The sequence below is a fragment of the Salvelinus namaycush genome, chromosome 35, assembly GCF_016432855.1.
Source record: "Salvelinus namaycush isolate Seneca chromosome 35, SaNama_1.0, whole genome shotgun sequence".
NCBI lineage: Eukaryota > Metazoa > Chordata > Actinopteri > Salmoniformes > Salmonidae > Salvelinus > Salvelinus namaycush.
This window is the reverse complement of record NC_052341.1, coordinates 22994289-23020553: the sequence shown is the minus strand read 5'-3', so window position 1 is coordinate 23020553 and position 26265 is coordinate 22994289. Positions and strand designations below refer to the sequence as shown.

Below are 26265 nucleotides of genomic sequence, written 5' to 3'. Positions count from 1 at the left end.
CATTGATTAAGATGCTTTAATTAATTTTCATCCCTCCACTGATGGTAATATAACATCAGGATTAACATTACCACTCCAGTTCCCCTGTGGTGTGTGTGTCTGCGTGTGTACTCCCCTATGAGTAAACAGATGGTGACTCACAGCGCAACATTAAGATCCACTCATGATGGGCTCCTCATAAAGTTCATCTCATGAACCATTGACACTGACGCTAATCTACTATGCTCTGATCATGGCTGCCGCTTTAGCTTGTGGCACTCTTCTGAAATGTTGATAAAGTTGTAACGGTTTGAAATGCTACTGTTCTGGTCCGTAGCCCTGGGCTGCTCGCTGGTTCTCAATAACTCGGGGTCATTATGGCTGCCGCTGCCAGCAGCAATTAAAGGGCTACTGAAAGGAGCTCTGTCCTTGGGCCTCCCCTCCCCTCCCCTCCCCTCCCCTCCCCTCCCCTCCCGCTGGAGGCTGACTGACTGACATGGTTTACTAGATTTACCAGTGTGATTGGCATATCAATTGGGGCCGAGGTAGATTAAATGCCTTTAATCATTATTCAAATTTGTCTCGCCCAACACCCAAAGTACCCACGGCAAATTGTCGGGTATGGTTATAGCTTTTGAATGTTCGGTGATGCGTAGAGCCAAGAGGGCAAGGCTCTTAAGGGGACATTCTGCTCATCAAAAGTAATGTGACTTTGAGTGTTATTTGTAATTTCATCGTCAGGTCACCCTTTTGAACTTATGAAAATCAGAAATGTGTCAAGAAGCAAAGCAAAGCAAAAGTGAATGAAAATAGCAATGCCAGAGGGACATCTGGAGGTCGTAGAAGGTTAGAGGCTTTTCTTCCCAATGCACAGATCAGTGGTACGAACAACACAAAGAAGCCTCTGGAGAAATATTCATCAAGCTCTTTTGTTTTACCTCCCTCACTCAGCCATAGGCCAGAGGACAACTCTTGATGGTTACATCCAGATTCTAATTCAACACTCGCCTGTCTTTTGTAGAAACTATTTTTCATTAATTCACCAATCCTCCCAAGGCATGACACTCAATTCTTATGTCTCTTTTGTACCACTCTTGCCAAATCATAATTAAATTGCAACCAGGGTCTTCCGTACCCTGTCAGACTTAAAGAAGCCTTTATCTTAGCAAATGACTGACAGTCAACTGTGAAAAGCGTGTGTTTTCCCCCGACACAGACAGCACACCCACACCGTTTGCCTTTGTTAACAGTATTGTCCCGGTCTGATCCTGAATGAGTTTGGAATTAGCTCTGTGTATTGGCAGGAGACTGGATACTGAGACTCCTGCTGGGTTTGATTGTACAGTGGAAGGAGAGAATGGGAAGTAAAGGAAACACACCAGTGTGTTTGTGTGACTTGTTTAGCCAATGCGAAAGCGAAAGCATTACATAACATGTCAAAACAGTGGCCTATTAGTTTGCCTGACGACACTGTTGTGATTGCGGTGAGTAGGGGGGGCATTTAAGGAAACTACTGTGGTTTGAGTCCGGATGTGATCTCCAACTACATTGAAATGTAAAGCATGTCAAGCATGACGTGAAAATCTTAATATTCTCAGAGGTGGCTGGCTCTCTGCCATGGTGTGAGAAGTTATTTGTCCATAACACATCAGAGATCACACACCGAGAGAGAATGAGAGAATGAAAGAGAGAGAGAGATGTTTTTCTGAGATGTCAAATGTTGTATCATTCAGGTCTTAGCAGCACGGCCGGGTACGTTAAAACTGTATGTACTGTAAACTGTACAGAGATGTTTGTACTGTATATCTGAACAGATCAGAGGTCAAAGCCCCTCAGATGAAACTTCCTCAACTGGCCAAAGAGAGTCTTCCCACAGATTGATGCTTGAGAGAGCATTATAGTCCTTCCATTTGAGAGAGCATTATAGTCCTGCCATTTTACAGCATCTGTATTGTCGGCCTCATCTGTGGGTTTCAGTGGCTTGTTTTTCTCTTGCGCTCTACTTGTCTCTATTTCTCGCTCTCCCTCCCCATCTCTCTCCTGCAGCAGTGTTTCTCTGTAATGAGCTTGTCGGCAGGACGATATGATTCCAGGAATTAAAACAGCATTTTTCACTTTGATCACCCAACATACATTTTTATCGAATCTCGCTCTCCCTCTCTACTTACCTTTATATATTTTCTCTCTCTCTCTCTCTCTCTCTCTCTCTCTCTCTCTCTCTCTCTCTCTCTCTCTCTCTCTCTCTCTCTCTCTCTCTCTCTCTTTCTCTCTCTCTCTTTCTCTCTCTCTCTCTCTCTCTCTCTCTCTCTCTCTCTCTCTCTCTTTCTCTCTCTCTCTCTCTCTCTCTCTCTCTCTCTCTCTCTGTCTTCTATTTGTGCTTGGGGGATTGCTACTAGATGGAGTTAATGAAGAAAGCTTGTTTTAGAGCAGACTGGTAAACTCTGACAACACATTTGCTCTGTGCTGTTGTTAATTATCACCAACACAATCCGCTTTGATGCCTGACTGACCCCAAACCACTGTATCAGTTTAACATGCATATTTAGCACCACACTTCTAAACCTCTGTAAATCGACTGTATCTTTGTATGATTTGCATAAGCTACACAGTAGGGATCAGTGGCTGGTATTTGTTCTTTATGGGAGCTCCGAGCAGCTAAATCTTTTGCTTAATCACGTTCACTGAAACCTTCAAGCCCATCCAAATACATCCGTTTTTACTGCTGTTCTTCTGTATTGGTTCAATGCGTTCTTTCACCTGTGCCACAGGAGACTCAAATCCCAGGTGTGATATGAGTCCTACCAACACACCTGCATATGTGGTGTTTTTTTTAATCAAAGACAGATGATGCTATTAAGAATGTAATCATCTAGCATGGCTTCTGGTGCTGTAGGATGATGATAATGCTAGCTATCAGGCAGATTTGTTACGTAATGTAATGAGATATCAGAGGGAGAGATAACAGCCCAACACACTCAGCAGGGAAGCAGAAACACAAACACTCACTCACACATGCAGTACATGATATCACACCCAGTTCCAGCCTGCTTTCTGTTATACCAGAGAGAGAGAGCGAGAGAGATAGAGAGAGATGGAGAGAAGAAACACCATGCCAATTGATTATGCTATATGCTGAATGACTCTCGAGTGTTGCTCACACAGAACAAACTGAGTGAACTTTGAAGAGTGATAAATGAAAGAGAGAGGGGAGGAGAGAGAGGTAGAGGAGAGAAAGGAAGAAAAGAGAGAGATATGAGAGGAATGAAAATAGTAAGGTTGGGAAGGGAGGAGGAAAGATAGAAGGGAAAGGGAGAAGCGAAGTGGAGGGAGAGAAGCATTTTAATGTTATTCTAGCTCTCCAATCGTCCTTTATCTGTGTGTGTTTTGCAAAAAGCCACACGTTTGTTCTTGAAATGACCTCCAGGCAGGCTAACTCCAGCTCATTGATTGAACCAGACTTATAGGGATGTTGCTGCAGAGGCAGGCTGGAGTAACACACCAGGGCCATTGTAGAAGTATTTACCCTGAGCACAAATCTAAATGAAAATCTTAGCAAACATTGGCTCTCGCTGACGGTAGACAAGCTAGGTTGGCCATTTGAGCGTCTCCCTCAGGGCGGTGACATCTCTGTTGCTTTAGTCACAATAGCATACACTGCAGTCCCATTGGCACAGGCGTCATTTCAGCGTCTAGCCTTGATTTACATTTGGTTGAGTTGTCAACTAGTGTCAATTAAAAATATAAATCATTCTAAATGTCTCCCTTACGTTGATGACTATTTGCAAATCCAATCAGTTTTCCATGTTGATTCAACGTCATCACATTGAATTGCTTTATTTAAATGATGTTGAAACCACGTTGATTCAACCAGTCAGAGGCCTCATGCCCTAAGGGGGAACAGAAGTATGTGCCCCCTCAGATTTGTCCTGTTTACATTTTCTTTTCTTTTTTTTTTGTTCCCAATGTCCCTCCCTCATAACTAGCTACCAAGAAGCCATTTCAGGGTATCAAGGAAGTTAGAGTATCTAGCTTGTCTAACTATCTTAGCTGGCATGCCTGCTGGCAAGTTTGGTAGACTTTAGAAAAGCAAGTAATTACTAAATGAACTGAATAAATCTCACATTCCTTTCAATCTTTTACCAAGATTTTAGCAGAAGCAGAGAAGCATATTTAGTTACTTTAAATAAACAACCACCAGGATACAGCCAGCTCAAAAGAGTTAATAGAATTAAGCATAATGATTATGGCTCTAGATTGAAGGAAAAAGCTGTTTCACGTGTTTGAAAAATGCTAAATTCTCCAACTTACGGTCGGGGGGGCCTAGCCTCCCTCCGGACCACCCCACAGCCATCCTCACAGACTTTTTGTCTCCTCAGATCTCTGGGGTGCATGACGCCACTGTAATCAGTTTTTTCCCCCAGTGGGTTTGTTTGGTTCGTTGTGGTGCAGCTATAGACTCCCTGTACTGAAGTGTACATACGCCCAAAAACCCAAGACTAAATAGTCAGCCAAAGCTGCCAATCGGAATGAACCCGTTGACCATTGACTTGTGAATGACATCATCTCTCCCTACCTGCCAGTAGTAGATATAGGTGAAACAAAGGATACAGATTGTTAAACAATGTAACCTAAGGGGGCATCATTCTTCTAAACTGTCAATGAACAGAAGTTAGCCACGAATAGACATGGAATAATCAATACAATCCATTTAGTATTGAACAGAATGTCTCTAATGTAGTAAATATAGATATGGAAGTACATATACTGTAAGTCAAAATCTGCAACCCAAATGTATTACTGTATGTAGTGCACTACTTTTGACCAGGTCACTACATAGAGAATAAAGTGCTATTTGGGACGCAACCAATGTCTTACATGTAAATCCATACCAATAAGGTTCTGGTGAAAAGTAGTGCACAATAGGGAATAGGGTACCATTTGGTTACCATGCTGGATATCTGTATCTCTCTATGGCTTTCCACAGCTCAAACTGATTTTAGTGTGTTAGACATCGGGCCATAGCGTTCCATTAGATCTTTAGGTCAAGGCTTCAAGTCACTTAAAGCGTTTGTATGTCTGTATTATTAATTAATGTACCTTCCCACCTCAACACACATGTATGCACACCAACACACTAGCTGACCTGTTCTGGGCTGTATCTGGTCATAGTGAGGTCAGGGCTGTGTTGGGTTGTAACGTATTCATACCATAGGCTACATAACAAATCAGTGATTGTTTGTGTGTGTGTTGCTAGACATTTAGAGGTGGGGAGCGTAGGCCTACAGTGCATTCGGAAACTATTCAGACCCCTTGACTTTTTCCACATTTTCTTACGTTACAGCCTTATTCTACAATTGATTAAATAAAAAATATCCTCAGCGATCTACACACAATACCCCATAATCACACATTTTTCAAATGTATAAAGACAAAAAAACAGAAATACCTTATTTACATAAGTATTCAGACCCTTTGCTATGAGACTCGAAATTGAGCTCAGGTGCATCCTGTTTCCATTTGATCGTCCTTGAGCTGTTTCTAAAACTTGACTGGAGTCCACCTGTGGTAAATTCAATTGATTGGACATGATTTGGAAAGGCACACGCCTGTCTATATAAGGTCCCACAGTTGATAGTGCATGTCAGAGCAAAATTCAAGCCATGAAGTCAAAGGAATTGTCCGTAGAGCTCCGAGACAGAATTGTTTCGAGGCACAGATCTGGGGAAGGTTACCAAAAAATGTCTACAGCATTGAAGGTCCCAAGAACACAATGGCCTTCATCATTCTTAAACGGAAGAAGTTTGGATCCACCAAGACTCTTCCTAGAGCTGGCCGCCCGGCCAAACTGAGCAATCAGAGAAGGGCCTTGGTCAGGGAGGTAACCAAGAACCCGATGGTCACTGTGACAGAGCTCCAGAGTTCCTCTGTGGAGATGGGAGAACCTTCCAGAAGGACAACTATCTCTGCAGCATTCCACCAATCAGGCCTTGGTAGAGTGGTCAGACGGAAGCCACTCCTCAGTAAAAGGCACATGACAGCCCGCTTGGAGTTTGCCAAAACTGGTCTGATGAAACCAAGATATAACACTTTGGCCTGAATGCCAAGTGTCACGTCTGGAGAAAACCTGGCACCATCCCTACAGTGAAGCATGGTGGTTGCAGCATCATGCTGCAGGGGTGTTTATCAGCGGCAGGGACCGGCAGGATCGAGGCAAAGTACAGAGAGATCCTTGATGAAAACCTGCTCCAGAGCGCTCAGGACCTCAGACTGTGGCGAAGGTTCACCTTCCAACAGGACAACCACCCTAAGCACCCAGCCCCAAGACAATGCAGGAGTGGCTTCGGGACAAGTCTCTGAATATCCTTGAGTGGCCCAGCCAGAGCCCAGACTTGAACCCGATCAAACATCTCTGGAGAGACCTGAAAATAGCTGTGCAGCAACGCTCCCCATCCAACCTTACACAGCTTGAGAGGATCTGCAGAGAATAATGGGAGAAACTCCCAAAATACAGGTGTGCCAAGCTTGTACCGTCATACCCCAGAAGATTCGAGGCTGTAATTGCCTGCAAAGATGTTTCAACAAAGGACTGAGTAAAGGGTCTGAATACTTATGTAAATGTGATTTTTCAGTTTATAATTTTTTATAAATTAGCAAACATTTCTAAAAACCTGTTTTTGCTTTGTCATTATGTTTTTTTTGTGTAGATTGATGAGGGGAAAAAAACTATTTATTACATTTTAGAATAAGGTTGTAACCAATTTTTCATTAATTTTTTTCTGTATATCAGTATCTGTTGCTGTGTGGGAGGCAGCCTGTATGAGGAGCTGATGGTTCATCTATAATGATGGATCAAAGTTTCGCATGGCTGGACCCTCACACCTAACAATGTGTGTGCATGCATGCGTGTGTGCGTGCATGCGTGGGTGGGTGTGCGTGTATGTGTGTGCACACGCCTCGGTGGTAACATGGTGTACAGAACACAGCTGACTTATACATCTTCTCGTCTCTTTCATCCCTCCATTTCATCTCCCCCCTTTCTACTCCTCTAGTATTGGATCTGTACCTTCTTTGCCATCCTTTTAACCTGTAGCCCTTCTTCGTAATTCATCCAACCTTCATTCTGCCTCACATTTAATCTCGTTTATACTCATATAACCTTCAATCTTTACCTCCTTTTACCTCATCTAGTAGCGTAGTGTTCAGTCCGGTGTTAGCTGTATTTTACTTGGTGTGTGTGGCATAACCTTTAGTAAGGGCTAATCAAATGCCCCGCATTAATTTCTACTTATGTGATCATATGAAGTGATCTGTACAATATCATGTCTTTATTTGATTGGCAAATGTGACATTTGAAAGAAAATATATAATATGTTCTGATATTTCAGCTGTTGTTTTTTGTTGCTCTATCTGGCTCTCCTCTCTTGGTTTGATATGTTGTAAACTCTCTGTCCTCTCCACTACTTACTGTACCTGGTTCCTTCTGTATTCTAGGTGAAAAGCATTGGCCCGTCCGCTCCCAAAGCCACCATGGTAGGAATGGCTGTTGTGTGTGGAGTAGGTAAAGGTTGCTCCTAACCACTGATACACGGTCAGAGCTTATATCAACGTCCTAATAGTTAGGCTAGGATTGGGGCTAAGGTAATCTGATCCTATATCTGTGGTGAGGGGTGACTTTTACCTTGAGTGTTCTGTGTCTCTCCTTGACCTCTATCTGACCTTTAACCTTTGACCTCTAGCTCCTGTCACTGTGTGTGGTGGATCATGTGTGACGTCTGTTTGTGTACATTCGCTGCCGACCATCTAGATCAGTGTCGAGTCAATTGCAAAGATTAGGAGTTTATCTTGTCTTATTGAAATATCTCAAACATATTGTGAAACTTTTGAAAAAGCAAATTCCTTAATTAAATTCACCCACAGTGGATTTGCAAGGTCTATCAACCAGAGAGAAGATCTCAAGCACAACTAGCCCATAGTGGTACTTGGGCTAGCGGTCAGTGACCCCTGACCACAAAGTGGCAATCAAAAGATGAGCTATTGCGTAAAAATATATTTTTTAAGTACTGTTAGTATGCTATAAGATGATCTTAGTGGAAATGGAAATGAGAAAATCTCTTGATGATTTTCATTGCAGTTGACCTGACAAGTAAAGTGGTTTTCTATTCCATCGTGTTGTGCCTTAATAAGCCCAAGCTGTCCCATACTGCGTGTCTTTTCCTAACCTACTGTACCATCAGGCCTGGGTCAAAACAGTGTTTTCTCTCAAATACATTAAGTGTGCTTGGTTTAGCTCACCCAGCGCACTGGATTGGTATTGTTGGCACTTTCGGGACTATCTAATTGGTTCCACTAAACCAAGCGCAGCTTAAGTGTTTGAATGGATAAAAATACTATTTATACCCAGGTCCTAGCTACTGTACTATACCATATATGTATGTATGTATGTATGCTTGTTTGTATGTGCTATGCTCCTGGACTCTTTCAGTCCTCAACATACCAAGAGGAGGTCTCTAGAGGTATGGATAAAGGCAGCTTTGAATGATGTTACTTCTTTTTACTTAAAGAAGACATCAGATAAATCTGTGCTTATCCTTGCTAGCGACACTACGACCCTTCTCCTGTCCTCACAACCAACAGTCTGAAGAACTACGAGGGAGCTGGTATGTAAAAAATAATTTACACAGAGAGAGATATTACTTTATTATACTGAACAAAAATATATATGCAACATGTAAAGTGTTGGTCCTATGTTTCATGAGCTGAAATAAAAGATCCCAGAAATGTTCCATACGCACAAAAAAGCTTATTTCTCTCATATTTTGTGTACAAATTTGTTTACATCCCTGTTAGTGAGCATTTCTCCTTTGCCAAGATAATCCATCCACCTGACAGGTGTGGCATATCAAGAAGCTGATTAAACAGCATGATCATTACACAGGTGGACCTTGTGCTGGGGACAATAAAAAGCTACTCTAAAATGTGCCCTTTTGTCACACAACACAATGCCATAGATATCAAGTTTTGAGGGAGCGTGCAATTGGCATGCTGACTGCAGGAATGTCCACCAGAACAGCCACCCAGACAGCTGATGAAACCAAGGACTATTTCTGTCAAAAGCCCTTTTTGTGGGGATAAACTCATTCTTATTAGCTGGGCCTGACTCCCAAGTGGGTGGGCCTATGCTGCGCCCCTGCCCAGTCATCTGAAATCCATCGATTAGGGTCTAACACATTCAATGATATGAACTGCAACTCAGTAAAATCGTACGCATGTTGCGTTTATATTTTTTGATCAGTATAGTTCTAACGGAACAGTTGGGGTGTGAAAATATGAGGATGAGGTATTTTTTTCCATTTACTGAATCCTGACATATTGTCTATTCTTCTTGGTCCCACGTGATTTGAGGAGGCCAAGACATGGTGGTGAACATCATTATCTTCTGCGTTCAGGTCTCTGTAAATGTCAGCGAAACTCTGGCCTCGGAGGTCTAGAATCCAAGATAAAAAAAAAAATCTTATAATGTGACAACATAGGGTCACTCTGGTAGATGATAAAATTTCTCCCTGCGTGAACATTTTACTAGTTCAATAATTGCGCACGCATCTCTATATGTGGATGGCTGAGCTCATGCTGGGCTGCATTCCAAACACTTAACAGACACACCCTCTTCCCTCAGCCCTTAAATTAAGTGGACACTTCTGATGACCTATCATGACGTATGATGGGTATACACTTGCTGGGCAAGAGGCGAGGGAGGAAGGAATGATTTTTAAATGGACCGCCCTTGCCCGGAAATTCGTCACTCGTTCATCCTGCGATGATTGTGTTTTCAGCAACAGGTAGCTTGTGGGTGCTTTATATGCGCTATTGTTAATTATGATTGAATGTCTGCTTACATTAAATATACAATTATTGTTCTAAACTGGGTGGTTCGAGCCCTGAATGCTGATTGGCTGACAGCCGTGGGATATCAGACCGTATTCCACGGGTATGACAAAACATTTATTTTTACTGCTTTAATTACATTTGTAGCCCGTTTATAGAAGCAATAAGGTACCTTAGGGGTTTGTGGTATATGGCCAATATACCATGGCTAAGGGCTATATCCAGGTACTCCGCGTTGCGTCATGCGTAAGAACAGTCCTTAGCTGTGGTATACTGGCTATATACCACACCCCCTCGGGCCTTATTGCTTAAATATACGCCTACTGTATGATAGCTAGCAAATTAATTAGCTAAATAACATTAGCCTGCCTAGCTGGAACTTCTGAAGAAGGAAAATGTTTTATTTCTACAATTTCCAAAGCTAACCAAACAAAAGCATCATTACTTTTACGAGACGTGTTTGTGCATTAGTAGCACCATTTCTAACTTATTTACATTTGTTTTTACTTACACTTGTATGTTGACTCTATATTGACGTTGAGGTTTTAAGTTTTGGCAGACTTTTCTTAGCGGATGTACAATCATCACTAATTGAATTATGTGGTGTTTCAGGCCCTGAAGTGAACATAATTGTACACTCGCAAACTCCATTAAAAACGAGGGCTGAGGGGCTTACGTTGCAAACTTCCCTTGCTTGGCTAATCATTTGGACCGACGACAAATATGGCCGCGGCGATTCCCCCAAGGGAATGAGGGTATGTGGACGAGGGTGTATCTTTTATGAGTTTGAAACGCAGCCCGGATGTTTCTCTCACACCCTTCCTCGACCTTGAAAAACTGTTCTGTGGGCACGCACATTTGCTTCACACATCTGCCAATCAATGGTGGCCAGGAGTATTGAAGCTTGTTGAGGCGTGAGGTCAGCATATAAACACCCAGACTCACGCGTCAATGTCCCGAGGGTTGATGTGAGGAGAGATCTTTTGCGATTACAAAGACTTTGGCACTACGGGAGGGTGTGAGAGAGACATCCGCACAAGCTCAGCCATCCACATAAAGAGACGCACGTGCAATTATTGAACTGGGAACATTTTCCCGCTGGGAGAAGTTTTACAACATGACATCACAATCAGAACGATTGGGAACTATTTCACGCTGGGAAGATTTTTACATGACACCACCCACTTCTTACTGTTATTCTGTCATGTCTTACTGGCATTCTAGAACAGGCTAATATTACTGGACTTTCTATATCATGTAGGCTACTGTATATGACTACCTCTTATAAACAAAATACGTTTGCCCCACTGACTTAATTATCCCATCAGCTGGCATAGTCTTCCGCCAGTTAATCTAGGTCAGGTTCTAAATGATTAGCCTATAGTCTATAAAAGTCTGGCTGTACTTAAGTCTAACACCCAGAGACTTAAGCACACTGAGTCTAAAATTAGTTCTATAGGTCTAAATTTGGAGGCAGCAGCATTAGATATAACTTCCTAACCATTATCGCTAGTGCCACAATTGGGTCAGAAATAAGCTGTTTCCACTGTTGGGATGAGCGGAAGGCAGAACGGTAAAGAAGTTCCATCCATTGTTAAAATAAAGTCTCCCCGCCCGCCGCACTGAGTCAAGCTGGCAGTTAACATTTAGCGATTAAATGTTAACACTCTTTGTCAGTTGTTAAATGCCAAGTCCACAGTGGCTCTCAGCCCCATGGCGCGGCGAGGTGGAAAAGAGAGGGAGGAGAGGGGGTGAGAAGGGCAGGGTAGATGTGTTGGCAGTGTTTCGATGTCAACAAAGCCAATAGGATAGAGAGACCCCTTGTCTGACACCCTCTCGCACAGGCGCATGTACATACACAAGTGTTTATTCAAATACTGAAATATCAATGGAAGATGCATCTGTGAAAATGTCATTGCACATTATTTAGAACGAAAAGATCAGGCAGGGGTTGAGCAATTACACCAAATGTCATCCTATAATTTTCACTCATATTAAGTGAAATTGTATAATCAGACAGTCAGGCAATTATGATACCCTTATGATAACCAAAATCATCCCAAAACTAAAATTCATACGTGAAAGGGTTCAAATTGCCTGAGAATGTGGAAGTTGTTGCATGACTGTGTTTCCGAACGGTCTCTTGTATTGGGAGGAGAGGAGAACAGTTTGCGTACGCCAACTCTGCTGCACCCCGAGGGGCCCTGGAGGGGATGTGAGGGAACCCATCTCTGGGTTGGGTGGGAGGAGGGAGAGGGGATAGGGGATAGATACACAGCTGCTCATCCTCTGCTCACTGATGACCTTGTTTGTTTTCTGTTTTTCTCTTTTCAAAGGGATCACTGATTACTGAGGGTTGGAGTGTTCGCATTACTGAGGGTTGGAGTGTTTGCATTACTGAGGGTTGGAGTGTTCGCATTACTGAGGGTTGGAGTGTTCCCATTACTGAGGGTTGGAGTGTTCTCATTACTGAAGGTTGGCGTGTCCTCATTACTGAGGGTTGGAGTGTTCTCATTACTGAAGGTTGGAGTGTCCTCATTACTGAGGGTTGGAGTGTTCTCATTACTGAGGGTTGGAGTGTTCCCATTACTGAGGGTTGGAGTGTTCTCATTACTGAAGGTTGGCGTGTCCTCATTACTGAGGGTTGGAGTGTTCTCATTACTGAAGGTTGGAGTGTCCTCATTACTGAGGGTTGGAGTGTTCTCATTACTGAGGGTTGGAGTGTTCCCATTACTGAGGGTTGGAGTGTTCTCATTACTGAAGGTTGGCGTGTCCTCATTACTGAGGGTTGGAGTGTTCTCATTACTGAAGGTTGGAGTGTCCTCATTACTGAGGGTTGGAGTGTTCTCATTACTGAGGGTTGGAGTGTTCTCATTACTGAGGGTTGGAGTGTCCTCATTACTGAGGGTTGGAGTGTTCTCATTACTGAGGGTTGGCGTGTCCTCATTACTGAGGGTTGGAGTGTTCTCATTACTGAGGGTTGGAGTGTTCTCATTACTGAAGGTTGGCGTGTCCTCATTACTGAGGGTTGGAGTGTTCTCATTACTGAAGGTTGGAGTGTCCTCATTACTGAGGGTTGGAGTGTTCTCATTACTGAGGGTTGGAGTGTTCTCATTACTGAGGGTTGGAGTGTTCTCATTACTGAGGGTTGGAGTGTTCTCATTACTGAGGGTTGGAGTGTTCTCATTACTGAGGGTTGGAGTGTTCTCATTACTGAGGGTTGGAGTGTTCTCATTACTGAGGGTTGGAGTGTTCTCATTACTGAAGGTTGGCGTGTCCTCATTACTGAGGGTTGGAGTGTTCTCACAGAATGTCATTAACATTAATGGGAAGTTTAGAAGGATTCTTAAGTCCTGAGCTTTAACAATGTGCTCAGATTGCCGCATCCAGTTTGAAGGAGAGTCATGCTAAGATATTTATTGGTGGGCTATACATTACTAGGTGTTTATGCACCAATTGTGCCATATTAGTGCGGTTAGCATTAGTGTTAAGGTTAACTTACCACTTATCTCCACTGACGTTACCCACCGTTTTATCACCACCACATTCCTGGATGTCATGATTTGTGTGATAGGATAAGTTATGTCAGGATAGTGAGTCAGTGTTGGGCCATCTGGATGTTAATATGCAGGCTCACATGTGCTGTATCCCAGGCTGTATCAGGTGTGAAAATACTGATTAATATTACTATGATGCAATATATGCCTACAGGAAGAGAGATGATGTCAAATACCTCACGGAACCACACAAGCCGGCATAAATCTGGGTTAATCATCACATTTTGTTTGGAATGCTGAAAACATGACTGCCAGTCATGACTGGCGACAGACAAAGTGCACAGCTGCGTCATCAAGATGCAGACAGACAAAATACCTATTTTAGCAATTTAGATTGGAGACCTGGTTAACCTCTCAATCAGGAATAATCAATATACAGTGTAATTATATGCTCAGTCCCCGTGCTTATCTCCTTCTCTCCTTATCACATTCAGCTGGCAGAACCAATAACTGATACAGCTAATAGGCAGGCGTCTTTAAAATTACTCAAATCCAACAATATTTTGCCCGTCCTTCCTTTAAAGGGGCCAATGCAGCCATTTTTATCTCAAAATCAAAACATTTCTGGGTAACAATTAAGTACCTTACTGTATGGTAATGGTAATTACCATACAGTAAGTACCAATATTTTTTTTAAATAAATGCTTCTTAGCAAGAGCAATTTCTCAAGCAAGGGTTTTGCTAGGACTGTCTGGTAGTGGAGAGAGGAAAACTGGAAACTGGCTGTTACTGACAGAGAGGTTTGGATCTCTCTTTCTTATTGGTCTATTAATGTCACCAGGCAGGCCAAAACTCCCACTAAAACAGGCAGAAATTTCAGGCGGTCTTTTCAAACAGCTCTTACACTAAAAGGGCATTATCAACATGTTCACAATTTCACAGTATTATTCCAACCTCACAGTTTGGAAATATATATAAAACACAGAAAAGTCATGTTTTTGACTACACTGGGCCTTTTACCTAACCCCAAGCCAGCTACATTCATAAAAAAATAGCTTGGTTACATTTCATTTACATTTTGGTAGTTGTAGGAACATTCTCCAACTGGTTTGACATTGGGAATGTTCTCAAATAAAAAACAACGTTCTTCTGTGGTAATTTCAGTATTTCAGCAAAAAAGTTTCCTACAGGTTTCCTCATGGTTCTATTTAAAGTCGTTCTAAAATTGTTCCCGAGAATGTTAAAACTTTCCATAAAAAAACTTTATTAATCAATCAATCAATCAATCAAATGTATTTATAAAGCCCTTTTTACATCAGCCGATGTCACATAGTGCTGTACAGAAACCCAGCCTAAAACCCCAAACAGCAAGCAATGCAGACGTAGAAGCACAGTGGCAAGGAAAAACTCCCTCTCTGGGAAGAAACCTAGAGAGGAACCAGGCTCTGAGGGGTGGCCAGTCCTCTTCTGGCTGTGCCGGGTAGAGATTATAACAGTACATGGCCAAGATGTTCAAACATTCATAGATGACCAGCAGGGTCAGATAATAATAATCACAGTGGTTGTAGAGGGTGCAACAGGTCAGCACCTCGGGAGTAAATGTCAGTTGGCTTTTCATAGCCGATCATTCAGAGTTAGAAACAGCAGGTGCGGTAGAGAGAGTCCAAAACAGCAGGTACGGGACAAGGTAGCACATCCGGTTAACAGGGCAGGGTTCCATAGCCGCAGGCAGAACAGTTGAAACTGGAGCAGTAGCACGACCAGGTGGACTGGGACAGCAAGGAGTCATCAGGCCAGGTAGTCCTGAGGCATGGTCCTAGGGCTTAGGTCCTCCGAGAGAAAGAGAGAGAATTAGAGGGAGCATACTTAAATTCACACAGGACACCGGATAAGACAGGAAAAATACTCCAGATATAACAGACTGAACCTAGCCCCCCAACACATAAACTATTGCAGCCTAAATACTGGGATCAGGAGACACTGTGGTCCTGTCCGATGATACCCTGGGACGGGGGAAAACAGGCAGGATATAACCCCACCCACTTTGCCAAAGCACAGGCCCACACCACTAGAGGGATATCTTACTACCCAGAGACAAGGCTGAGTATAGCCCACGAAGATCTCCCCAACGGCACAAACCCGGGGGGGGGGGGGCGCCAACACGGACAGGAAGATCACGTCAGTGACTCAACCCACTCAAGTGACGCACCCCTCCTAGGGACGGCATGGAAGAGCACCAGTAAGCCAGTGACTCAGCCCCTGTAATAGGGTTAGAGGCAGAGAATCCCAGTGGAGAGAGGGGAACCGGCCAGGCACAGACAGCAAGGGTGGTTCGTTGCTCCAGTGCCTTTCCGTTCACCTTCACACCCCTGGGCCAGACTACACTCAATCATAGGACCTACTGAAGAGATGAGTCTTCAATAAAGACTTAAAGGTCGAGACCGAGTCCACGTCTCTCACATAGATAGGCAGACCATTCCATAAAAATGTTGCTCTATAGGAAAAAGCTCTGCCTCCAGCTGTTTGCTTAGAAATTCTAGGGACAGTAAGGAGGCCTGTGTCTTGTGACGTAGGTATGTACGGCAGGACCAAATCAGAAAGATAAGTAGAAGCAAGCCCAAGTAATGCTTTGTAGGTTAGCAGTAAAACCTTGAAATCAGCCCTAGCCTTAACAGGAAGCCAGTGTAGAGAGGCTAGCACTGGAGTAATATGATCACATTTTTTGGTTCTAGTCAAGATTCTAGCAACCGTGTTTAGCACTAACTAAAGTTTATTTAGTGCTTTATCCGGGTAGCCGGAAAGTAGAACATTGCAGTAGTCTAATTGAGAAGTGACAAAAGCATTGATTCATTTTTCTACATCATTTTTGGACAGAAAGTTTCTGATTTTTGCAATGTTACGAAAGATGGAAAAATCTGTCCTTGAAATATTCTTGATATGTTCGTCAAAAGAGAGTAGTAAGGGTCCAGAGTAACGCCGAGGTACATCACAGTTTTATGTCAGATGGCTGTACAACCATCAAGATTAATTGTCATATCCAACAGAAGATCTTTTTTTTTTTTATTAAACCCCTTTTCTCCCCAATTTTCGTGGTATCCAATCGCTAGTAATTACTATCTTGTCTCATCGCTACAACTCCCGTACGGGCTCGGGAGAGACGAAGGTCGAAAGCCACGCGTCCTCCGAAGCACAACCCAACCAAGCCGCACTGCTTCTTAACACAGCGCGCCTCCAACCCGGAAGCCAGCCGCACCAATGTGTCGGAGGAAACACCGTGCACCTGGCCCCCTTGGTTAGCGCGCACTGCGCCCGGCCCGCCACAGGAGTCGCTGGAGCGCGATGAGACAAGGATATCCCTACCGACCAAACCCTCCCTAACCCGGACGACGCTAGCCCAATTGTGCGTCGCCCCACGGACCTCCCGGTCGCGGCCGGCTGCGACAGAGCCTGGGCGCGAACCCAGAGACTCTGGTGGCGCAGCTAGCACTGCGATGCAGTGCCCTAGACCACTGCGCCACCCGGGAGGCCCATCTATTTGTTTCTTGGGACCTAGAACTAGCATCTCTGTTTTGTTCGAGTTTAAACGTAAAACATTTGCCGCTATCCACTTCCTAATGTCCGAAACACAGGCTTCCAGGGAGGGCAATTTTGGGGCTTCACCGTGTTTCATCAAAATCTACAGCTGTGTATCGTCAGCATAGCAGTGAAAGTTAACATTATGTTTCCGAATGACATCACCAAAAGGTAAAATATATAGTGAAAACAAGTGGTCCTTAAACGGAACCTTGAGGAACACCGACATTTACAGTTGATTTGTCAGATGACAAACCATCCACAGAGATAAACTGATATCTTTCCGACAGATAATATCTAAACCAGGGAAGAACTTGTCCGTGTAGACCAATTTGGGTTTCCAATCTCTCCAAAAGAATATGGGGATCAATGGTATCAAAAGCAGCACTAAGGTCTAGGAGCACAAGGTGCAGAGCCTTGGTCTGACGCCATTAAAAGGTAATTTACCACCTTCACAAGTGCAGTCTCAGTGCTATGATGGGGTCTAAAACCAGACTGAAGCGTTTCGTATACATTGTTTGTCTTCAGGAAGGCAGTGAGTTGCTGCGCAACAGCTTATACATTTGTTTTGAGGAATGTGAGATTTTATATATGCCGATAGTTTTTTATATTTTCTGGGTCAAGGTTTGGCTTTTTCAAGAGAGGCTTTATTACTGCCCCTTTTAGTGAGTTTGGTACACATCCGGTGGATAGGGAACTGTTTATTATGCTCAACATAGGAGGGCCAAGCACAGGAAGCAGCTCTTTCAGTAGTTTAGTTGGGATAGGGTGCAGTATGCAGCTTGAAGGTTTAGAGGCCAAGACTATTTTCATCAAAGTGTCAAGAGATATGATATAGTTGTAACGATCGTCCTGGGAAGAAGGTGAGGACAAAAGCGCGGCGTGGTACGTGTCCATATTACTTTTAATAAATACGAACACATGAACAAAAAAACGGCAAATGAACAGTTCTGCAAGGTGCAATACACAAAACAGAAAACAACTACCCACAACACACAGGTGGAAAAATGTTACCTAAGTATGGTTCTCAATCAGAGACAATGATAGACAGCTGCCTCTGATTGAGAACCACACGGCAAAATACAAAGAAATAGAAAGCATAGAAAAATGAACATAGAATGCAAGACATAGAATGCCCACCCCAACTCACACCCTGACCAAACCAAAATAGAGACATAAAAAGGATCTCTAAGGTCAGGGTGTGACAATAGTATTAAACTTGAGTGTCTCCCTTGATCCTAGGTCCTGGCAGGGTTGTGCAGACTCAGGACAACTGAGCTTTGGAGAAATACGCAGATTTAAAGAGGAGTCCGTAATTTGCTTTCTAATTATCATGACCTTCTCGTCAAAGAGGTTCATGACTTTATCACTGCTGAAGTGAAAGGCATCCTCGCCTGGGGAATGCTGCTTTTTAGTTAGCTTTGCGACAGTATCGAAAAGAAATGTTGGATTGTTCTTTTTCTCCTCAATTAAGTTGGAAAAATAGGATGATCGAGCAGCAGTGAGGGTTCTTCGATACTGCACGGTACTGTCTTTCCAAGCTAGTCGGAAGACTTCCAGTTTGGTGTAGCGCCATCACCGTTCCAATTTTCTGGAAGCTTGCTTCAGGGCTCGGGTATTTTCTGTATACCAGGGAGCGAGTTTCTTAAGTCAAATGTTTTTTGTTTTTAGGGGTGCGACTGCATCTAGGATATTAGGCAAGGTTAAATTTAGTTCCTCAGTTAGGTGGTTAACCGATTTGTGTACTCTGACGTCCTTGGGTAGGTGGAGGCAGTCTGGAAGGGCATTTAGGAATCTTTGGGTTGTCCGAGAATTTATAGCACTGCTTTTGATGATCCTTGGTTGGGGTCTGAGCAGATTATTTGTTGCGATTGCAGACGTAATAAAATGGTGGTCCGATAGCGCAGGATTATGAGGAAAAACATTAAGATCCAAAATATTTATTCCACTGGACAAAACTAGGTCCAGAGTATGACTGTGGCAGTGAGTTGGTCCGGAGACATGTTGGACAAAACCCATTGAGTCCATGATGGCTCTGAAAGCCTTTTGGAGTGGGTCTGTGGACTTTCCATGTGAATATTAAAGTCACCAAAGATTTTAATATTATCTGGTCTGATAGGAATTCAGGGAACTCAGTGAGGAACACTGTATACGGCCCAGGAGGCCTGTAAACAGTAGCTATAAAAAGTGATTGAGTAGGCTACATAGATTTCATGACTAGAAGCTCAAAAGGCAAAACGCAACCATTTTTTTGTGTAAATTGAAATATGCTATTGTAAATGTTAGCAACACCTCCGCCTTTGCGGGATGCGCGGGGGATATGGTCACTAGGGTAACCAGGAGGAGAGGCCTCATTTAGCACAGTAAATTAATCAGGCTTAAGCCATGTTTCAGTCAGACCAATCACATCAAGATTATGATCAGTGATTAGTTCATTGACTATAACTGCCTTGGAAGTGAGGGATCTAACATTAAGTAGCCCTATTTTGAGATGTGAGACATCACAATCTCTTTCAATAATGAAAGGAATAGAGGAGTTCTTTATTCCAGTGAGATTGCTAAGGCTAACACCACCATGTTAAATTTAGCCAGACCTAGATCGAGGCACAGACACTCCTCAGCATTCCAGGCTTGGTCCTGTTCGTGGGTAAGTAACATTCAGAGAACATTCTAATAATGTTATTAAAAACAAACATTCCTTTCTTAGAATAATGAGAAAACTCTCCATAAAAACCACAAGAAAACTTTAGTAAGAATGTTATTTAAAAACATATATATTCCGTTCTCAGCATCAACAAAACCCTCTTTATCCTAAGTGTGTTCAGGTGTGTTGGCCGCACCCACTAATTGGCCACACCTGATCTTAATGAGTGCTTGATTCATTTGAAATGGGGTCTGTTTGAATATACTCAAATGAGCAGCTTAATATGCGTACAAAAACATTGCATGCTAGCTCCATCCTGGTGGCGTGGTGGACTAATTCCATGGATAGAGAACAGAAGATTATAGGTTTGAATCCCAATGATGCCGTGTCACAATAAAAAATAAATGTGTTTGCATGATTAATGCCTAAGGAAATTAATTTTCATGGTTCCTATCTGTGCTTGGAATAATCTAGCAGTGGTATTAAGTCGTATTGAAACATTCAGTGAAGGAAGTTATTCAAAAACCTCAAAAGAACATCATTTCCATTCTCAGAGCCTTTATAAAACCTCCTAGGAAAACTTTCAAGGAACCAGACTAACACGTTCTCTGAACCTCCCTGCCACCTAAAAATAAGTGTTCCCAGAACAGGCAAAATGTTCACTTCTGTTCTCAGAACGTAAAAAAAAGAATACATTTTACTGGTATGACTTTGTTCCCACAACAAATGTGAAAATAAAAAATATAAAAGTTTCCACAACTTTCAAGGAACCAATGTGCTTGCTGTGGTGTGTGTGTGTGTGTGTGTGTGTGTGTGTGTGTGTGTGTGTGTGTGTGTGTGTGTGTGTGTGTGTGTGTGTGTGTGTGTGTTGTCTCTCTCTAACACAACTAATTGGTCCCCCGATTACAGCGGGATCATTGAACTGGTCCTTCTTCCTTCTTAATTAGGGCCCAGTGCAGTGCAGGGGCTCTTAGCTCAGCAGAACTTCTCTCTGTCTACTCTTTCTCTATGGGGAGCTCTGCAGTACTGGCTCTCTCTATTTCTCTATGGAGGTCTCAGTGCTTTCTCTATCTGGGCACTGACAGTGTGGGGCCAAGCCTGAAGTTCAAAGGTGTGATTGGGGTGTCAGCACTGTGTGTGGATTAACTACAAAAGTGAATGGAAAGTGTTTTGGTTTTACAGCTATGGCACAATGTAATTAAAATGGAGATCACAGTGCATGTGTGTGCGTGTGTGTGTGTGTGTGTGTTTTTTTGTCTGATGATTTTCAAGAACATTAAATACATTAATATATTCAGCAAACCCTCACGTCTTTGACTTCACTTTGTCTGCAAACAGTCTCTCTCTCCAGAAACCAAACCCTGCCCTCACGTCTGTGACTTCACTTTGTCTGCAAACAGTCTCTCTCTCCAGAAACCAAACTCTGACGTCAACGGTCAAGCTCTTTTTTATAGAAATAAAATACGCACATACGCGCCCACCGGCCATATACTCTGATGACACATTCCATCTTCCTATAACAAATATTAAAACCCATGATGTGAGAACGAGGGTCATCTATCCCCTCTCAGCACCGTGACATATGTAAATGGACGCTACAGCAGTTGGTGCTAATGCATTATTAAACAGGCACAACAGCACACAGCCAAATCAATGCGTCGCAACGCCGGCGGCACTCGGCGGCGCGTCTTCCATCTATCTACAGTATCGTTGCTTTTTCACCTGGATCACTCTTACACACACCACACACACACACACACCACCCACACACCACCCACACACACACACACCACACACCACCCCCCCCACACACACACACACACACACACACACACACACACACACACACACACACACACACAGTGGTGTAAAGTACTTAAGTAAAAATACTTAAAATTATTACTTAAGTCGTTTTTTGGGGTATCTGTACTTTACTATTTATATTTTTTACAACCTTTACTTCTACTTCACTACATTCTTCAAGAAAATAATGTAGTTTTTACTCCATACATTTTCCCTGCTTGGCAGGACAGGAAAATTGTCCAATTCACGCACTCATCCCTGGTCATACCTACTGCCTCTGATCTGGCGGACTCACTAAACAACCATGCATTGTTTGATGTCTGAGTGTTGGAGTGTGGCCTTGGCTTTTGAAATTGTTTATACTTTTACATTTACTTTTGATACTTAAGTACTTTTTTAAAACCAAATACTTTTAGACTTACTCATGTACTCATTTTCTATTAAGGTATCTTTCCTTTTACTGAAGTATTACAATTGGGTACTTTTCCCCCCACCACCGCACGCACGCACGCACGGACGGACGGACGGACAGACAGACAGACACAATAGCTGCCATTCATCACCTGACTCAATACAATGGGATCTTTAAAGGGGCCATCTCTCTGCCATCTCATTTTAGCCCAAAACAATCCACATGGTCTGAATGGACAGTTGGTTAAGTGACAGGGGCTTGTGCCGAGGGGTGCAATGTTACAACATGTTCATCCAAGCACTCTCACCTTCACTGTCATCCCAAAATGTCTGAATCGAAGGATCATAATATCACAAAGAACGGTCAAACTCAAATGAGATGTTCAGATATATTATTATTTTATTACGGTGTCTTTTTCATTTTCAGTAATGCAATTTTTGAAAGAACAAGGGCACTCTTGTCCCATGTCAGTGTGTTGGTGAATAACACATGCTCAGTGTACAAGCTGCTCTTCTTCTGCACTCTCTCCTCAATGACTCCAGTCTCCACCTCTCCATCCTGCCCGGTCCTTCACCATTTACTGTTTTCTCTCCATCTTGCTTCACCATGATATCCATGTCATTGGCTGGAAGATGTTAAAGGGATTCTCTATGTCTGAATCTACGTTTGTCAGATGTTTTTTTATTAAGATTGATTTAAAGACCACTTTTGAAGTGTGAAAACATCTGACAAGCTTTTATTTCGTGATGAACTATCCCTTTAATGATGCCAATTCTAGCTCTCTGCTTGTATTAACCATGTCATTACTTTTGATCAGATACAATATCTGATATGCTTATCTCATGCACATTGAATGATCCTCTCCATTGCTGTTTTCACAGGTACCCATCAGCAAAACTACAACCATGTGGTTCTAGGTAGCCCAACACGCACCCAGAATGGTAAGGACAGCTAACAGCACTAGCATCCAGATACAGGGTTATGTTCCAATATCCACTCTAGCATAGGCTACTCCTTAGAATTCATGCCCAGTACATTACTTAGTGTGGATGATGAATCAGAGCCACACAGTTATTTGTAGAAAGACAAATGTCACTAAATCACTTTTTTTCCAAACCAGGCCATTCTCTCAAAAAATGTAGCCCAGATTTGGGGAATTAACTTTGAAACAGTCTTTGACACAAATATATGCTACCACTGATGCCAACCTACTCTTCAATTTCTCTAAATCCATTATCTTATTGAAAATGTATCTTTTTATTAACGATAGAATCATAGAAGTGTCACATTTCATCATCATGACCATGTATTCTTTTGAATGGAGCGAATAAAAAACAACTGAATGTCTATCACCTACTAAAAGAAAATGTGATTGGCTGGGCATCAAGTGAACCTCCTTTTAAGGTCACAGTGTCCTGGCTATAGCGTTCGACCATCGAACACGTTCCACCTCAGATGATTGGCCCTGTCATTAGAAGATGAGTGCTATTACTGTAACCCCTGCTCTCTGTGAGGAAATCACCCCCAGCTTCATTACATTTACAGATTTTCTTCTGCCAATGTTCTCTATTCATTCACAAGAGCTGGGTTTAGGGGGGATAGAGGCTGATGAATAGATATGAGGAAGAGTGCTGGTTGCATAAGGACAAAGGGTGAGGCGAGGATAAAGAAGAACGAAAAGGAGAGAAAATACAATTTCTTTGTGTTTGTTTAACATTGGATTGGCCTCTCTGGCTTGTATTCTTCTGCTGATGTTCAGTGTCTGCTCAACCCTGTGTAGAAGCCTTCCCCTCCAATGCTTCCGCTGCGTTTTAAGGAGATTCTGTAGTCGTAACACATCTGCTCCTGTGTGTCAACTCAATGTGTGTTCCATTACACACTGCTAAACCAGATGAGTGTTCCATGAATGAAATACCCCTGAATTCTATGGGAAACATGAGAAATCCATTCTGACAACACATCGAACAAACGCGCTTTGATCACAAGCCACATAAAAAGGGCTTGGTATGCCAGTGTTCTGTATTGCTCCGATAAGGCTGGTCTATGTAGCTAGTGCAACCTCTGCTATCCTCTGTGTGTGAAGCAACTGCTGACCTTCTGTCAATTAAAGAGGGTATAAAAAAGTGCTCATTGCACATATAAGGTGCATTATTACTATATCTAAAGGCACATTAGATTTTGGTATGTTCCAAATACATACAAATTATATACATCATTGGTTTATTCCAGAGGTAAATACTGGACTGATGGCATTGAATGAGGTGTGTGTTAGTTGGGTTGGTCTGAATGCTGTTTCACACCATCAACATGTTTCTGAACTGTTTGTTTTCCACTTGGGTGGGGTAGCTCACCGATCATTGAGGCGGGGTAAGTCACACACACACACGCGCACACACACATAAACCCACATAAATTAACTAACACACACACCCTTTCATTCAACCCCACACCCTTCCGCACACTCACCAACCCTTAACCTTTGTACCTTCCCCCGTCCACATAGTCCGTGGTGTGGCTGTACTGTGCGTGATGATTTAGCAGTGACGTGTGTTTCTTGTTATGGAAGTAGCTAACAGCATGCCACAGTATGAGTCTATTTTCCCTGTGTGGAGAGTGTGGAGAGTGTATTGCAGACACTTCTTTCACAGCTGGGTCTCTCTCCTCCCAAAACTCACCCCCACAGTTCTCTCCGGACCCCTGCTGTCATCTGTCCTTTTCAAACTTCTCTTTCTCTCTCTTCAACTCTCCCCCCACTTCAACTCTCTCCTGCAGCAGTCACCCGTCCCTCTATTTTTATCTGGCCGCTGGAGCCAGGACTTGAGCCGCACCCTGCTGCCCACTGCTCTGCGTGACAGACTCACAGCCAGAAGGGGAGAGAGAGAGAGGGGGAGGGGGATGCAGAGAGGGAGGGAAAAGAGAGTAGTCAGAGGGAGAGAGAGCGAGAGCTAGGAGATAGTAGAAGAGAGGGGAGTTTGAGACGAAAAGGGCAAAGAGAGAGAGAGAAAGAGAGGGAGAGAGGGGCCAGAGTCCCAGTATGCCCCTCTCTCGCTCTGGCATCACATCGCATCAGTCTGATGAGCGGGTTGCTGCCCTGTCCTAACCCTCTCCCCACCCCACTCCCCATCCTCCTCAGATCACAGCACACAAACTGTCACAATCAGGGTCACTCTGAAGCAGACATCCATTGTTTGATGTGGTGTTGTTGTTGGTCCGTTGTCACCTCCTCCGTGACAAACAATCCCACAGTGCCTAGTGACCTCCTCCTTCAACCCACGTCCCCTAACCCCCCTCTCCTTTCAGCCCACCCCCGACCTCCCAGACTCCACCAAACGCTCCCTGAACAAATTCCTGTCAGATGATCACCTCCCTTCACTCCCCTCCCTCCCTTCCTCAGCAGCTGTGCTCTACCAGCGTTGCCTTTTGTTCTGACTCCGGGTATGTTTTAGGAAGCCTGCCCATTTCCCATCTTGTTTGTTTTGCTGTGTCTCCCCAGAGAACACTAGGATGAGTGGCATCCTGACCTCGCAGACGGAGCCATACGACCTGTCCTCCTCGCGCTCCTTCCAGAGCCTGTCCCACCTGCCGCCCACCTACGAGGCCGCCGTCAAGGCCGACCTCAACAGATACTCCTCCCTCAAGAGACTGAGTAGGTCCTCGCCACAGCACAGTCCACCGTTAGCAGAAACGCTGAAAGGGCTCCCACTGCCTCGCTGAATGACCTGCATGTTAAAAACTCTAATGCATAAGTTAATGCCTACTCTGGCATGTTAAAAAGTCTGCATTCGTCACTCGACTCTTTACTTGACTGGCATACGTTTATGAAGAATTATACCATACGCCCCTTAAAATGTAGTGATAGGATACTTCAAAATGAAGGTTACATTCTCTTTTTCTGAAAGGGTCCGAATATTCAGTGTATCAGCATTCACAACCTTTCCAGAAAGTGCTGACTCTTGAAGGCATAAACAGAGTGTCTGGATGAGAGGGGACAGACACTTACAAATACACATATCAAACATGCTCCTCCATAACTTCATCAAAACCATGCCTCACTGCTATTCCATTCCAATACACCACACAGTCACTCTCTCTCTTTAAAGATGTCTCTTTAGAAAAGCAGCAGCCACCATTTCTCAGTGTGAGCATTTAACCACATTAAGCTCTGTGCTGTGCTCTAGTTGCAGCTCTGTATTGATTCAGTGTACTACGCTGGGGTTCATCTCTTCACATTGAGCGGAACACAAATATTCCTTAAGGCTTGTGTAATTGCATCATGGCTGTCCTACTTACATTTGAGTAATTTAGCAGATGCTCTTGTCTGGAGTGACTTACAGTAGGGAGTGCATACATTTTCATACTAGTCCCCTGTGGGAATTGAACCCACAACCTTAACATTGCAAGCACCATGCTCTACCAACTGAGCGACATGGGACTACAGGGAGAGATCTGAATCTATTGTAGTCTACAATTCAAAG

At 43.4% G+C, this 26265-nt stretch overlaps 1 protein-coding gene across 1 annotated transcript in view; it reads left to right on the top strand.

Moving 5' to 3' along the window:
• LOC120029644 (protein shisa-6-like) overlaps window positions 1-26265 on the top strand; it is a 63663-nt gene that overhangs the window by 33058 nt on the left and 4340 nt on the right. Inside the window, exons 4-5 of the mRNA XM_038974930.1 lie at window positions 22672-22731; window positions 25284-25436. Of these exons, the coding sequence (XP_038830858.1) occupies window positions 22672-22731; window positions 25284-25436 (213 nt within the window). The remainder of the gene's footprint in view (window positions 1-22671; window positions 22732-25283; window positions 25437-26265) is intronic.